The sequence below is a fragment of the Gymnoscopelus braueri genome (genome assembly GCF_963280865.1).
Source record: "Gymnoscopelus braueri genome assembly, chromosome: 21".
Classification (NCBI taxonomy): Eukaryota; Metazoa; Chordata; class Actinopteri; order Myctophiformes; family Myctophidae; genus Gymnoscopelus; species Gymnoscopelus braueri.
This window is the reverse complement of record NC_137623.1, coordinates 10,842,015-10,858,928: the sequence shown is the minus strand read 5'-3', so window position 1 is coordinate 10,858,928 and position 16,914 is coordinate 10,842,015. Positions and strand designations below refer to the sequence as shown.

General features: G+C 41.5%; 1 protein-coding gene across 1 annotated transcript in view; it reads right to left on the bottom strand.

Moving 5' to 3' along the window:
• Positions 1-1,226: 1,226 nt before the first annotated feature.
• sspo (SCO-spondin) overlaps positions 1,227-16,914 on the bottom strand; it is a gene marked incomplete at both ends in the record, with an annotated part of 126,697 nt that continues 111,009 nt past the window's right edge. The window contains 5 exons of the mRNA XM_080417392.1: positions 1,227-1,249; positions 2,702-2,852; positions 6,852-6,982; positions 7,258-7,318; positions 14,574-14,669. Of these exons, the coding sequence (XP_080273518.1) occupies positions 1,227-1,249; positions 2,702-2,852; positions 6,852-6,982; positions 7,258-7,318; positions 14,574-14,669 (462 nt within the window). The remainder of the gene's footprint in view (positions 1,250-2,701; positions 2,853-6,851; positions 6,983-7,257; positions 7,319-14,573; positions 14,670-16,914) is intronic.

Here is a 16,914-nt window from a genome sequence, read left to right as displayed (position 1 = left end):
AAAATACAATTCAATACAAGGTCTGCTAAGAGGATTTTAAACCCAAGAAAGCCTATATGGCTCGTTTCCATTGGGGTCCTTTGTACTCAATTCATCGAAACATGCATGGCATGTATTATTGCGCTGTTGATTAATAACAATAACTTAGTCTTAGACCTATTTGATCCCATGGGGGAAATCTTTAGCTTCACCCATGCTGATTGCTGCCCAAGTGGTCAGACTTGAGTGCAGGGGGAGAGCAGTTAGGGGTTAAGTAATACATAATAATAATACATTTGATTTGTAATGCACTTTTCATTCACAGGGAATCTCAGTTTCCCAGGTGGATTCTCTACCCATTGAGCTCTGGCCACCCATGCTGTTGATCAGCATGTTCAGCTTCCGGTACCCAGCATTGGCCAGGTTATTGCATGGATAGTCTCTGTCACTCTCTCCCTCCCTCTCTCTGTTTGTCTACCTCAATGGCCGAGCTCTGGTCCGACATCACACACAACCTCCCTCCCTCACTCTCCCTCCTTCTCTCCCTCCCTCCTCCCTCCCTCACTCTCGCTGATCAAGCTCCAGTCTTTAGATCTGTTTATCTGTGTTTTTTATCTATCCATCTACCTCACTAATTGTTATGCATTTGACATAAAAAATTAGCCTATAACGGTTTCATGTGAACGCACAACAGCATCTTATTCAGAATATACCGCACACTAAAAGTCAAACTTTTGGGGATATATAGCCTTTATATAGCCTATAAAGGTTTCTTGAAAATGCAATGTGTTCATTTAAAGCAGCAAGCAGCAGTCTTGTTTGGGTTATAAAACTTTGTTTTTTATTAGAAACATACACTTATAGTAGAAAAAAGGCTGTACAGGACAGTAGAGCATAATAGGAGAGTTTCAGAAAAAGAACTCTATTATAATGAACAATAAGCATCCAGTCATATGATGACTATGGACTACAAAACAATGTTTACATCAGCAGTCTGAGGACCCCTGGGTCCATTTGCCCACCCTGCTGTCCATCTGTCCATCTCAAAGTCCAGGTCCCAGCCTCTCTCCTCTCTTTCAACTGTCTGTGCGCACTCACAGACGTTATTGTACACACGTGTACAAAACACATTATGTCTCTCCTGTACATATGGACAGCCACACACGCATGCACACTCACATACTCACACGCACACGCACGCACACACACACACACACACACGCACACACACGTGCGCACAGTTGGGCTCAGCGTCTGGACAGGTCACCCCCTGTGAACAGAGACAGCCAAACACATGGCAGAGAAATGGAGTGAGTCACAGAGATACATCACAGTCATCTTTATACAACAACAACCTGATTCAACAGAATTAACAGTCTCCAAGAGAGGCAGAGACATCTCTCCACAAGTGTACAAATGTGTGTGTACACGCGCACGCACGCACGCGCGTGCGTCGTGTGCATCTGCATTTTATCTGAGATTGATTGCAGTGCCAGGCTAATCCGTCAGAAGTGATGTCCAGTGGAGTGTGGGACTATAATCTGTGAGTTGTTCTGTGTCTTAATGTGGCTGCGTCCAATTAACTAATGCAATCAGCCATGTTGATGCATGGATTAGCACGTAATTGCTTCTGAGGTGGGATCCACCATTGAATTATTCATAGCAGGACAAGGCATGGCAAACACGTTTCAGCAGGAGGTGCATGTACCTATAGCTGTGAGTGCAATTGTGTGCATGTTGATTGGATTATACGTACAGTATAGTGCATGTGTCATTCACTGGATGCACATCTGGAGTTTGGGCCGTTACGCGGCCCACACACCTATGTTGCACCGCCGATCCAACTACTATGTATGAGTCATATAGGGCCCTATTATGCATGTCTTATTTCCAGGTCTTGGGCAATAATTAAGTAATAAAGACACCAAGTTACAAGTCACGCTGAACGCAAACACTTAAGACTTAAGACTCGCCAGCATATTTAACGCCTGGGGGAGTGTTTGTATGTTAATTAAAGGACGACTTGACCCATTTTCAACCCATCTTCATATAATTAGTCCTCACTAACGCTCATTAAAATATGGTACCATTTTTGTCTACTCAGTCTGTGTCTCTATTTTGTATGATGGTGTTGCGTGGGAAAAAAATCGCTGATCAACAAGCTCACAACGCATCGTGACACATTGTCAGCTTGTAGATGTGCTATTTATTTATTATTTCATTTATGTATTTACATACATACTGTATGTGTGTGTGCGTGCGTGCGCACATACATTGTTTATGTAAAGCTGTAGAGGAGAGAAACAATAAGAAATGATGGCTGTATGTTCTGTCCCAACGTCTGTCCACTTGGACAGAATGATTGAACAGCCTGACAGACAGCATGAGCTCTAGCAGGGTGTGTGTCTGTCTGTGTGTGCGTGTGCGTGCGCGCGCGTGTGTGTGTGTGTGTGTGTGTGTGTGTGTGTGTGTGTGTGTGTGTGTGTGTGTGTGTGTGTGAGAGAGAGAGAGAGACTGACGTTGTGACTGTCTGTCAAGGGCTTGTGTATGTCCTGTCACCTTGGTTGCCTCAAGAGAGTGTGTGTGTGTGTGTGTGTGTGTGTGTGTGTGTGTGTGTGTGTGTGTGTGTGTGTGTGTGTGTGTGTGTGTGTGTGTGTGTGTGTGTGTGTGTGTGTGTGTGTGTGTGTGTTTATGTTCTAACACATGCACAGCACCCACCCACCTTGGCAACTTGTGCACTCGCAGCTGTGGATGACAGGCAGGACAACAGGCTCACTGTCCCCGCTGTCACACTGCAGGCTAAGGAAACGCACTGGAGTGTCAGGGTCCAAACGGTAAGTACAACACTCACACACTGACTGGAGGTACGGCTCCTGGATGGAGACAGAGGAACAGGGAGAGGAGAGGAGTTCAAGAGGGGTTTATTTGTCACTCATACAGATATACAGTACCAACGGATAATAAAGTTGGATAGGACAGAACAACACTGTCTCACTCTCCAAAAGGCATATTGTGACTTAGTGACCAAACGTCAACATGTGCCTTGAAGGGAGGGCCTTGAAAAAACTGTTAAAACGAAAGCAGACTTGAGCCACGGGAGGCACGGCGGTGCAAGCTAAAGCGAGCAAGTCGCTGTGCCGAGCGCTGCGAAGTCAGTTTTGAGCCGACTCAGCCGCAGCGCCGTCCGACTTATGTCCTGATAGGCACAGAATCGTAAATCATATATTCCCCGAAAGTCACATTGTGACTTTTTTGCCCCCCTTTCAAGGCACATGTTGATGTTTGGTCAAAATTGTCCCAAAAAGTCAAAATATGACTTTTTTTTGGTGAGACAGCATTGGACAGAACGGCAGGTATGATAAAACCTGTTTAAGGAAAGTATGAGATAAGAGAAGAGAAGATAAGAGAAGAAAAGAAAGAGAAGAGATGTTAGGAGAAGATATGTTAGGAGATGAGAGGGATGACAGAAGAGCGGGAAGGAGGTGTAAGAGGATGAAGGTGATGAGGTGAACGGCGGAGATCAGAGGAGCGGTGAGGAGAGGGGGCATGAGAAAAGAGGAGAGGTGAGGAGGAGGAGAGAGCGCCGCCAAACGACAGCATGTTGATGAGAAGAACATGAGAATACAAGCAGGGAGGAGGAGAAATGAAAAGGATGGCGGCGGGAAGATTGTCAAGAGACAGACAAGAAAGAGCTAGTGGAAGGAGTGTGTGAAGGAGGGAGGGAGAGTCAATACAGAGGAAAGAAAAGTGGGGGGGAAAGGGCACATGAAACAGGCGAGAGGATGTTAGCGCGTCTCAGCTTGAGAGAGAGAGAGAGAGAGAGAGAGAGAGAGAGAGAGAGAGAGAGAGGGGAGGAGGTAAGAGGAATCAGAATGGTACTACTTAGTAGTGCATAGTCATGATGATGTAATGTAATGATGAAATAATGTAACTAGTAATGATGATGCGATGTATAGTAATGAAGATGTAATGTAACTAGTGATGTTGATAACCAGTAATCTAGTAGCTCAGTGCTAAACATCTCAGTTGAAAGAACACATATAACACCAAAACAATAAATCCCATACAGTGTACAATTTTGCACGCAATGCTTTGTCTCTGTGATAGCACACAACTCTATGGAGATACACAGCTAAGTCTGTGTGGTTCAGTATGAAGGTGCAAACCTTCATAACCTTGGTCCATCTTCACACCTTCAGAGTTAAACTAACACTTAGCTGTGTGCTGTAGATACAGTATATTGACAAAAAGTAGACGAAATGGATGAGAGTTTGAAGAGTTGACCGGAGGAGTTCTGCAACCACATGCTTGGAAGCTTAACCATTTAAACCCCATATGCTGGAGTCCTCCAGGGGTGTATACTAGGGGGCTAAGGAAATAGGAAAGCTAAGGATCATGTGGTTGAGTGAGACTGCTCGTTGTTAGCACAATGCACGTCTCCTCAGCAGTGTGTCATTGTCCCTGTGTGAGTGTGTGTTTACATGATACAAACATCGTATTAGGCTACTCCATTTGATTTAGCTGTGTCTGAACAAGACAAGTGCCACTGAATGATCTCGTGTGTCAGTCAACTCCATAAGACTAAAGGGCGGGTGGTGGGCTTTCCGTTGCTGCCTCCCAATTCCCGTTGCCACGGTAACGGACAAGGTAGCGACACATTTAGCTGAGCCCATGTTTATTTTTACCCTTTCTGGGCATGAGAGCATCTATTTTTGCAGTGAGGGGCAAAAAGAACAAAGTCACTATGGTATCGAGCTGGGACAGATTTAGATATATACCTGGAGGGAGGGTGGGAGAAACACACATACACGCAGATTTGCGTGTATTTTTAGACTGCTAATGAATCAAAGTTAATTAGGTTTTTCTTTGAGATATTCTTTGGCTTATTTGCCTGCAGACTGTGAGACATTTTTCTTTCAGGTCAGGACATCTGGAGCCATGGAGAGAAAACCGCAATTGTAGGAACATTTTAAAAGGGAAAGTGATTAATTCAGTGGATTTGATAAATATTGAACCAGAAAAAGTATTAAAAAGTATACTTTAAAGGCCTTGTGACAAAACAATAAATCAATTGAATCCATTGGAACACAGGTTCTTTTTTTTCCATTTCCTGACATGTAACGGTTTGGACATACAAGGTTTATACCCGACAGCGACGATATGTTACATGATAAATTAACCAATCAGACACAGCCAAACTGTCTCACTTTCAGGCTGATTGGTGGCATTAAAGCTATAATTGTCAAGTACATCTTGGTTGATATACAATAATTAGTAATCGATTTGTGGTATTACTATAATGTGTACCTTTATTTGTTCAATGTTTACCATAATTGTATAAAAAACGAATAAACAGACTTAAAAAGAAAGAAAGAAAACTACTGTTGTGTTGGTGGTGACTGTTGCTACGCTACAGGTATGGTAAACAAGTGTATGTGTTTGAAGTGCTGTTATAGGAAGATATTGGCACTCATTAGAATGCCTGTCAACCAATCACAATGCAAGGTTGAAACTAGCAGTGGTACAATCAAGCAATAAAAAGCAGGGAGAGCTTTATTGTGGTAATTGGCACGGCTGTGCTGCAACGTAACACTGGGAGACCACCAAAAATCGCTGTACACGTGCTTTTAATGTGCACCCCGAGCAGGAAAAAATGCGCGAGTGGAGTGTCCGTGTGAGGCCAGTGAGAATGGCTGTATTCATTAACATGGAGCGGAAGAGTATCAGCGTCTGTGAGCTCATGCTAGTGGGTTTCACGCATAAGGCATGACACAAAACGGAGTGCCGTCGCCCTGCACACTACACAGTCGTGCCAATAACCATGACTCTGGGCAAATCACAACGCACGGTTGGAACTAGCTGTCGTATAATGTGTGTTTTACAGCTTGCTTGTACTTTGTAGTTAAAGTTTTCACAGAGAGAGAACATTATCTATCCATAGAATACTTCAATTGGAGCACACAAAGGAACTTGCAAAGCAACAGGCGAAAAAACATGAAAGATATGTAATGCAATTAAAAAGTGTGTACTTCACATTACAAATGAAATGACTGGTGCTACGCACGTCTTAAGGATAGATGAGATATGTTCTGTTAGCATAGACGACTATCAGGAGAATTAAATTCACACATTAAGCATGGTTGTAAAGAACAAGCCCAGGAAACAATATCGCTAAGTATAGCAAACTCTTCTCTCCAGAGCTAATTGTCAAAAAAAGAGACGGGTAGTGTTTTTTGGAGAGTGACCTCGCTGTGCCCTGCCAGTATAACCAGTCTGTGTTGCAAACCAAACATAGGTGTTCACAGCAACGGCTGTGACAAACGGTACATGGCCATATTGTTTACTTCACTCTTCTACGGTATAATACTCATTACTTTGATGGAATTTTTACTTTGACAGGCAATTTTGCCAGTAGTTTTTATAACCAACAGTACTCCTACAGTATGTACAGTTATGAAACCTAAGGATGATATAACTGCTGCTGTTCAGGCTGAAGGCAATGCGCATGAATCACTGACTTTACAGAAGGTACAGAATGTTCAGCGCATAACACTTTATTTTTCTTTAAAAATGGTTTTGGGGCTTTTTCTGCTTTTATTTATAGTTTGTAGTAGAGATAGACAAGACACAGGGACAGAGAGATGGGGAGCATGTAGCAAAGACCATCGGAAACGGGACTCGAACCCGCGGTGCTCTGTCAGGCTACTTATGAGCCTAGGTGCCCGCCATGCCCGGACCGGGCCTACACTTTCAATGACAATAGTAATCACATTGTTGCGTGAAAGGTAGCAACTTTTGCAGGCAGCATGGATCTGCATTATTCTGTGTGTGTGCGTGCTTGCGTGTGTGGGTGTGCATGTCTCTGCTCATACCTCCAAGATGACATCAGTCCTGGAGAGACAGCGTCCTCTGCAGAAGCTGACCTCCACGTTGTCCAGGTGACAGTCCCCCTTGGTGATGTTCCTGATCTGCGTGTAGCGATGACACGCTGGCTCCACCTCTCCTGATGGAGGAGGAGAGGAGAGGAGAGGAGAGGAGAGGAGAGGAGAGGAGAGGAGAGGGTCAACGAAATTCATTGATTGATTGAATACTTTATTAACAGTTTGCAAAAAGTACAGAGGTACAGTTATACGATAATGCTAAAAGGATAACATTTTATTTTAATTTTATTTTTGATGCTCTCTTTGGGCAAATACCCCCAAATAATCCATCCACTTAACTTAAAAATACAATTTAAAAAACAGTGAAAATGTGTTTTTTTGTGGGTGTTTGACTTACCAGGAAATGCCTTCCGACAGACTGGACAGCAATTACCTGGTTCCTCCACCTTGACCTCACCCTGAGAGAGAGAGAGAGAGAGAGAGAGGGGAAAGAGAGAGAGATGGTTGTTATAGAAGCTTGGAGGCAGAGAATGAGAGCAATCACTCCAGTGCCTGTCAGGATGTCCCGTGTCCTTTCTCTGAGAATAGCTGCTGTTAGCACACTGAGTCACACATACAGTACACACACACCACAAGCTGACAGCAGACATCCACACCACCGCCACTGTCAGTAGCTGTCACTCAACGTTAAAGCCTTACCCAACTACAACACACATGTGTGCGCGCGCACACACACACACACACACACACACACACACACACAATCACACTTTCTCTTTCACCGTTCCCCATGTGATCTGCCCTGATTTCCCCTCTGCTCCTCTTTCTTTCTTTCCACACACACCCACCCACACACCCACACACCCACACACCCACACCCACACCCACACACACTTATCCACCCACTCTTCAATGCCCCGGGCGGTTCCTCAGGGATGAATGAAGCCCCCTCACTTAAAAGGTGAGATCACAGAGTGGGCAGACAGACACGCAAGCTGACAGCAAGCAACGTGTGTCCCTTTAAAGGGGTGTGACAACTGGCAAGTGGATTCCTGTTCATTTAAACGGGCCATTCATTGACCCAGTTGGAAGTCACGACTCAGGGCGCAGGGGGGTATATACGCATCCGTTTTCACACTCCGCCTCCAGTTTGAGAGTGACATACTGGCGTACTCAGTCTTTTCACACAAATCCAGTGGTGGAAAGTAACTAAGTACATTTACTTAAGTACTGTACTTAAGTACAATTTTGAGGTATTTGTACTTTCCAATTTCCAATACTTTTACTTCTACTCCACTACATCTCAGAGGCAAATATTGTACTTTTACTCCACTACAATTATTTGAAAAATGTAGTTACTAGTTACTTACAGATATAAACTATGATACAATGAAACATACATTAACCACTTTAGCCCTATTTTATACATAGGCTATTTGAAAATAGCAGATCTACAAGCTCACAACGCGTCGCATCGCGTTGTGAGCTTGTAGATCGGCTATATATCGGCTATACAAATATTTAGTACTTTTACTTTTGGTAGTTTAAGTACATTTTGATGCCAATACATTTGTACTTTTACTCAAGTCAATTTTTAATTCTGGACTTTTACTTGTAACAGAGTATTTTTATATTGCAGTATTGGTACTTTTACTTAAGTAAAGAATTTGAGTACTTTTTCCACCACTGCACAAATCTCTCATCACAGCGCAGAGATTCATGAGCCTAAAACCATGGTAGCTGTGACTGTGTCAGCAATATTCAGCTGACAGGGACAATGACAGCCATGTCAGGCATGTCAAAATGTCAAACAAATATTATGTCCCTCTTCCCCTTCACTTGGAGAGACACCTCGCCTATAGGGAGCACAGACCGATGATAAAACGGCGAAACAGAATGTGATAAAAGCCAGCTGTTCTTGTGGTAGACCCACCGTTTCGGTCGGTTAACGCTGGCAGTACCGACTCTACTGCCTGTGAGTCAAACTTCTGAACCCATCAATTACGATGGACAAGAATGGCCATCGTAATTAATGTGAAGAGATCAATAATAGCGTGGCATAAAATACCTCATGTCTTCTGAGTATTTCTGAAAATGTACCTTTAATGTGAAACTAGATTCAAGAGTTCAATTGACGCTGAGGATTTAGCCTTGAATGTTGTGCAAGGAGGTGGAGGTAGTGTTGGGTAGAATCACAATATTTATAGACTAAATATCAACATTAATGACATGTCTCAATATCATGTTTCTGCTAAACCTCAGTACAACAACCTATATCCATGTAAGATACTGTATGTATTTATTATTTGTAATAATTAGTATATTAAGAGTCAGTTACGTCATTGTACCGGTCAGTGGTCCTGTGTTTTAATCATTAGTTGAGCTGGGAAGTGATGCATAACCAAAGTCTTTGTGGGAGGCTGATGTCTTTTTGTCTGTCTGTTAGAGCAGTGGTTCCCCACATTTTTAGCTCAAGACCCAAAAGAGAAAAATGTGATGTCTCCCCGGGACCCAAACGAGTGAAAATAGCCGATCTACAAGCTCACGACAACACGTTGCATCGCGACGTGTTGTGAGCTTGTAGATCTGCTATATTCACCAGTTCTTAAAAGCATTCCCCCCCCCTGTAATTAATGAATTTCTTTTTTTAAATAATTGTATTATTATTTTGAAAAAATATATATATTTAGATTTTAACTCATGAAAAATTGAAATAATAATAATTAAAAACTAAATGCATAGGTATTTACTCGCGACCCATACAAATTGGTCCGTGACCCACATATGGGTCCCGAACCACTGTTTGGGAAACGGTGTGTTAGTACACTATATGTAGTACATACATCTATGTATGCATAGTGTACATAGTGCATGCATATACTGTACTATATGTTAATCTGTCTACAAATGTGTCCACCAGAGGGTGCTGAACACTCCTCAAATGAAAGGCGACGATGACATATGCAGCTCAACTATATGTACATCTCTAGGTCACCTCTTTATTGTTACCCATGTAGCGTACTACACAGGTCTTGATATAAAAATAAGTGAACATAAAAAAGATTTCTGTAGTGTACAGAGGTCTAAGACCTATTAATATTGATAATGGAACATTAAATATTAATATCAACATCGATACATCTTTATTATGTTCACTTACTTTTAAATGAGTTCTGAGATTTACGGGGTCACAAGTGAACAGAATAAAGATTGCTATTAATATTTCATATTTCATATACATTATTAATAGGTCTAAGACCTAAGTACACTACACTCACTTCGTTTTAGGTTGGGTTTCACTGCATGTCAAACCTTTTCGGTCAAATGATTCTGCTGAAAATATTTTGTATGCTCAACTGTTTTGTTTTTGTAAATCATGACCGAAATAAATAAACTAACTAACTAAACTAACTAACTAAATGTCATGTCAGAGCAACACATTTCTTACAGTACATGACTGAGTGAGTTCCTGACTGACTGTCTAAGCCTAATCAGTCAAAAAGGCCCGCGACACCCTGAAGGGATTGTACAGTAATTTAAACAACTGTCGGCACAGTGAAGGACAGTCAGCCATCGATTCCTCCTCGCCTGTCCATGGAGGGAAGTCTATGCATTAAATTACCATTGTGTAATGGAGAGCAAACCGCTTGGCAGCTCTCCCTGGGAGACGGGTCAGGATGCAAGCAGACATACATGCAGGCCACCAACATATGGGTATATGTCACAAAAACTAAAAGGCTAGTATACCTCACAGTGTGAACATTTAAAAAATAAAATAAAAAATATTTTCAACTGACGCAAGTGTCGCCCAATATGTTAAGTGGGGTCCTGGGACCCCCAGGGGTCCTTGGGGGGGTTCCAGGGGGTCCCCAGCAAAATGTGTTAATATAGCATCACAATAAGTTTAACCACTTTAACCTTTTATCCTTTGGCTATTCAAAAATAGCAGATATACAAGCTCATAGCGCGGCAGCTTGTATATACAGCTATGTATATCTGCTATTTTTCTTATCTGCTAAAAATCGTGAAAATGAGAGCATATTTTAAAGCGAACATTTTTAACTCAAATCTTTGCTTCTGGGGGTCCCTGGAACAACATATTTTAATATGGGGGTCCGTGGCCAAATACATATCATTTTGGGGGTCCTTGACATGAAAAAGTTTGAGAACCACTGTCCTAAGCAGTACTGGTTATTCTACCAGAAGTTAAACAAAGCATAATTCTGCATAATTGACCAGGTTTTGGTTGGAGGATGTTCTCATCATCTCAGATGTATGGCTGCAACTACTGATTATTGTATTAGTGATTTTTCTATTGATTACTTTTTTCGTCGTGTTGTGAGCTTGTAGATGGGCTATTTTCACCGTTTTGTTTTTAAATTGGGGGGGACATTTTTTAAATGTCAAAAAGTTCAGTTAAAAATAAATCATCAGTTACTTTTATCAATGGATTAAATCAATTAATTCAATTAACTGTTGCACCCCTTCTTGGATACCCTGATTAACCAGAACATACAGCACCACTTCTTCCACTAATGACATCAACACTGATACTAAGGCTGTATTTACAGGTTAATGTACTGTACATACTGTACATAGACTGTTCATTGACTGTGAGTAATAACCAGATCCTTCTACTGTATCTTGCAATCTTGTATTTTTGGTATCTATGCAACCTTGATGCTCCTTCCAATCCTGTATTATCTTGGCTACTATGACACTCAATTCCTCCAATAAAGTATAAGATCTAGCACTTGAGACGACCTGTTTAAGTTTATAGTTATACAGCATCAACACCAATTCCACAGAAATAAACGATACTGTCGTCTTTTAAAGAGAGAGAGAGGGCAGTCACAGTCCAATCCCTTTGTCCTTTTCTTCAGACAGTAAGACGACTGTGAGTAAGACATTGCCGGAGAAGGCTCAGGTGGTGGATTTGATCCTAAAATAAAACCAAATGTTTTATGCGCACTGTTTAAAGGGTATAAAATATGTTTAACAATGAATTCAGGAAATAGCTGTATGCGTTTCTTTTTTGAGGGGAAATGTATAGGACTTCAAGGGAGACTACAGTGCAGTCCTGTGGGTGGATTGGACAGTCAGTTATTGATTTCACTTACACAGCCCACAGACTCTTCAGGGACCATGAGCACATTGTCTTTGGCCAGAGTAATTGAGATGTTAGCCCATTCAAACCGGGAACGCCTACCGTGTCATTTTAGATTTTTAAGCATTATTTTATACTTTGGGCTATTCAAAAATAGCAGATCTACAAGCTTGTAGCGCGGCATTTTGTCTTGAACATTTTGTGCAAATCTTTCAATACATATATTTCAAATCTACAAGCTACGAGCTTGTAGATCTGCTATTTTTGAATAGCCCAAAGTATAAAATAATGCTTAAAAATAGCACGGCACTCTGTGCCACTCTATGAGCTTGTATATCTGCTATTTTTGAATAGCCAAATAAATCTAAAATGACAGATGCGTTTCCTGGGTTGAATGGGTTAGAGGCCAGGGACAGTGTGCTGCACTGTACCTCGTCAGGGCTGCAAAAGAGCATGACTGGACTGATAACTATTGGACAAAGTTACCTATAGAGATCCCTATAGGACCTATGATACCTTTATTGTAACAACATGAACCCTAGCATCCCTATTCTGGGCATGTAATATTAGGTGAACATTCTGCAGAAATTAGGTGAACGTTCAGCAAAAATAGCAAATAATATCTAAGTACATACTCCTGGGGCAACCCCGGTCAACAAAGTCTATAGGGTTTAAGTGCTTAACTCATTTAATCCGGTTCTCAAACTTTTTCATGTCAAGGACGCCCCAAAATTATATGTATTTGGCCGCCGACCCCATCAAAATACTGTATGTTGTTCCAGGGACGCCCCAGAAGCAAAGATTTGAGTTAAAAATGTTGTTTCCAAAAATATATGTGTTGAAAGATTTGCACAAAATGTTCAAGATTTTTCAAGAATAGCCAAAGTATAAAATAATGGTTATAACTCAAATCTAAAATGACACAGATGTGTTCCCAGATTCAATGGGTTAAAAAGAGACTTATTCTACAAAAGCAGGAGGCACTTAGTTTGCACTTAGAGGTTAACATTTTGCCAGCACTTTATACTTTTATTTTATGATTAAGTTTTCATCTCGTCTCTGTAGTCGAGACGCATGGTTTCCTCTGCTCTGGGTGAATGTAATGCACTTTGATAACGCTCGTTGGATAAAAAGGCGCTATATAAATGCACCGTTTACCATTTATCGACCGTCCTGTCTGTCTGTAAACTTTGTTGATCGTTGCTGCAGTCTGAACCAGGTCTCTCTTGAGACTGAGACCTCAGGTCTCAATGAGGTTACCTGTCTAACCCTTTAAGACCGGGGAAGCATCTGAGTGTCATTTTTATATTTCTTTGGCTATCAAAAATAGCAGATATACGAGCTTGTAGATCTGCTAAAAAATATATCATGAACATTTGTTGAAAATCTTTGAATATATATATATTCTTTTTTTAAGCAAACATTTTTAACTCAAATCTTTGCTTCTGGAGATTCTACAAATATCTTCTAAATCCTAACAGTTTTTTTTACCCCCCCAGGAGCAAAGATTTGAGTTACAAATGTTCGCTTTAAAAATATATATATTCAAAGATTTGCACAAATTGTCACGATTAAAAAAAAATAGCAGATCTACAAGCTTGTAGCGCGGCACTCGGTGCCGTGCTATGAGCTTGAATATCTGCTATTTTTTAATAGCCAAAGATATCTAAAATGACACAAATGCGTATCCCGGTCTTAATGGGCTAAATAAAAGGTTAAATACAAAATAATTAAGTACATATGCACATTTACAACTTTATTGCATCGATTGAATATAAAGTGCCTTGCCCACGGGCATCCTGAAAGGTCATCGGCGAGGGAGAGGACGGCGTCAGCTAATTACTGTACTTCAGACTCTTTATTGCAAGCAGTGTAAGGCGTTCAAACCGGCCATGTTCGCTCATAAATCCACTTCTCTAACCTTTTTACACTTCAGTGCCCTTGAAGGAAGCCAACCTGCTTGCGGTAGAGACTGAGCTCGTTACAGAGATTGACTTCTGGTGTGAAACACACTTTTGAGGTGAGCTGAATGGTCAATAATGCATGGGCTGTGCCTCGAGCAAAAACACAAGCAGACATATGGAAGGGGAAAAAAAGTCGCGTATAAAATATGGATTGAACTTTGAAAAACTCGGAGGACAAGGTGGAGGGCGAGATTGTACTGATTGACAACCTTGTACAGTGTGGTTCATGGACCACACTTAGCCACCTTTTACATTTTGCACAGTACAGTCAGCTGACATGTTTCTACACAACTTACAAGGAAGGAGTTCAGTGAAGTGTTGTAAGCTTGAAGACCATCTGTTTTGCTATTTTTGTGCGACACTACGCCAAAGCATAAAATAGCACTTAAGCACGTGGTGTCAAAAAGAAACTAAGTACACTTACTCAAGTACTGTACTTAAGTACAATTTTGAGGTACTTTTACTTTACTGGAGTATTTCCAATTGTCTATACTTTTACGTCTACTCCACTACATCTCAGAGGCAAATATTGTACTCCAGACTTTTACTTTTAACAGAGTACTTCTACATTGCAGTATTGATACTTTTACGTTTAAGTAAAACATTTGAGTACTTTTTCCACGAGGCACATGGGAGTCTCACCTCATCACAGGAGAGCGGAGGACATCTGGAATGACACTCTTTCATCCCGTTTACACAGCGACAGGAAAGACAGCCCTCGTCCCATTCTGAGCCCGCCTGGGAGAAACAAACACACACACACACACACACTTTGTGATCATTTGACCTTCATTTTACAACACAGGTGTTGGTATCCCGCAAACCCCGTTGTAACATCATTGCATGAAAATCTGTGTGCAAAGCATGCGTCCGTGCAGACCGGTACTGCAGAGAGGTGGGGTGTGTGTGTGTGTGTGTGTGTGTGTGTGTGTGTGTGTGTGTGTGTGTGTGTGTGTGTGTGTGTGTGTGTGTGTGTGTGTGTGTGTGTGTGTGTGTGTGTGTGTGGGGCAGTATTTACCCACTGACATGAAAAAGAGAGAATAATGATAGAGTGTGATTGGCTCGTGCTCAGGGTTAAAATGTCATTTGATGTTAGTCCAGCCAACAAATCTCCAGGGCGGTACCAGAGGACACATTTCAGCAGGAGAGAGTAATAGAACGGCCGGTATTTCACTCCAGATGGAAATATGATGACATTTTATAGACATTTTCATGAGATATTCTGTCTGTCATTTCTGATTTAGGGGTGTAATGGACCACCAGTGGTGGAAAGTAATTAAGTACATTTACTCAAGTACTGTACTACAATTTTGAGAATTGTAATTTTACTCCACTACATGTATCAACTTTAAGTTGTTTGCATATTATTACAAAACATACATTAAAGATGGGGTGCCATGATATTTTTCAACCCTAAAACCTGATCATAAGGTATTATTATTATGTAAGGATTTTTTTCAAAAAAATTAAAGTGTACAGTAAGTGTTAAAATGTTGTTTTTATGTGGACACGCCTCCAGTTCATTAAGTATACCTGGTTCTCACCTTAGCACCTCCTCCACCACCTTAGCACCACCCACCTGTCCTAGTGCCTCCTCCTCCTCATGCCCACACCTGTTGTGTTATGATAATGAGGGGGAGGGCATTGTGTCTTTGGGCTTTGTGATGTCACTAAAGCGCTGTTTCTCTATTGGCATGTTTGACCCTCAAGGTTTCAGCCTCCAGGAAGAAACTCCAAATAGTCAGAGAAGACATAAAACACCATAAAAACACCACCAGGGGGCTTAATGAAGTTCTATCAACCTCATAGACACATGGAAAACAGAAAAAGTGCAAAAACATGGCACCACCTCTTTAACCACTTTCTTCTTCCACCACTGGAAGTTCCACCACTGCTTAAAAGTTGTGTAAGGTTGTCTCTCTCTCACATTTGTCCTCAAACAAATCATTTGCCTGAGGAAGGTCTACCACCGAAATGTTGCAATAAATAAATCATAGCAAGTTAGACAAGTGTGTGCTGGGAACTTTTGATCAATGTGTCCCTCAAGCCTCAACTATGCACCTGAATCAAGACATAGATGTGCAAAGTGCTCCTCTGAGCAACAAGAGATAAATCTTCACAACCAGGGAGAGAAAGACAGAGGCAATAAATGGAGGGATAAATAGATACGAAGTAAAGCCAGGAGAAAGACATGGCTTGAGGAGGAGAGGACAAAAGCATCTGGGTTGGAGAAAAAGCAAGACCAGGGATAACCAGGAAAGATATTACAGAGATATGTACGCTACAGTATGTAAAACAAGAGAGCAGCAGAGAGATCTACAGCAGTGGTTCTCAACCTTTTCTGGATCAGGCATCTACAAGCTCATAGCTATGAGCTTGTAGATCTGCTATTTTTGAAAATGTGTGCAAATGTTTGAATCTATATATACATTTCTAACTCAAATCTTTGCTTCTGGGGGTCCCTGGAACAAAATATTTTTTGATGGGGAGGCCGAGCTCCACAGGTTGTAAAACCTACGGTACAGTATGTAAAACGAGAGAGTAACGGAGGCGACGTACTAGTGTGTAAAACGAGAGCGAGAGAGAGAGGAACGAGAGAAGGGGCCGAGGGAAAAACTCGACCTCTTGTCACCCATATGATTCATTCTCATAATCCTATAATATCCCGGCCTCTCATAAATTATTCCACGGCAGGGCTCGCAAAAGAGAGTTATGAGTCAGAGCCACTGGGCTTTCTATGGAGCCGACTGCATTATTGATGAAGCCTCGAGGGCTAGCGGACGCATTGTGGTGTATAGTGTGGCCCATGGGCCATGTCACTCATCTTCAAACAGGAGCTCTCTCTTTATGGGTAAATAACCCTTTAAGACCTGGAATACATCTGTGTCATTCTTAAGACTTATTTGGGCTATTAAAAAAAATAGCAGAGCTACAAGCTTGTAGATCTGCTATTTTAGAAAAATCGTGAAAATGTGTGCAAATC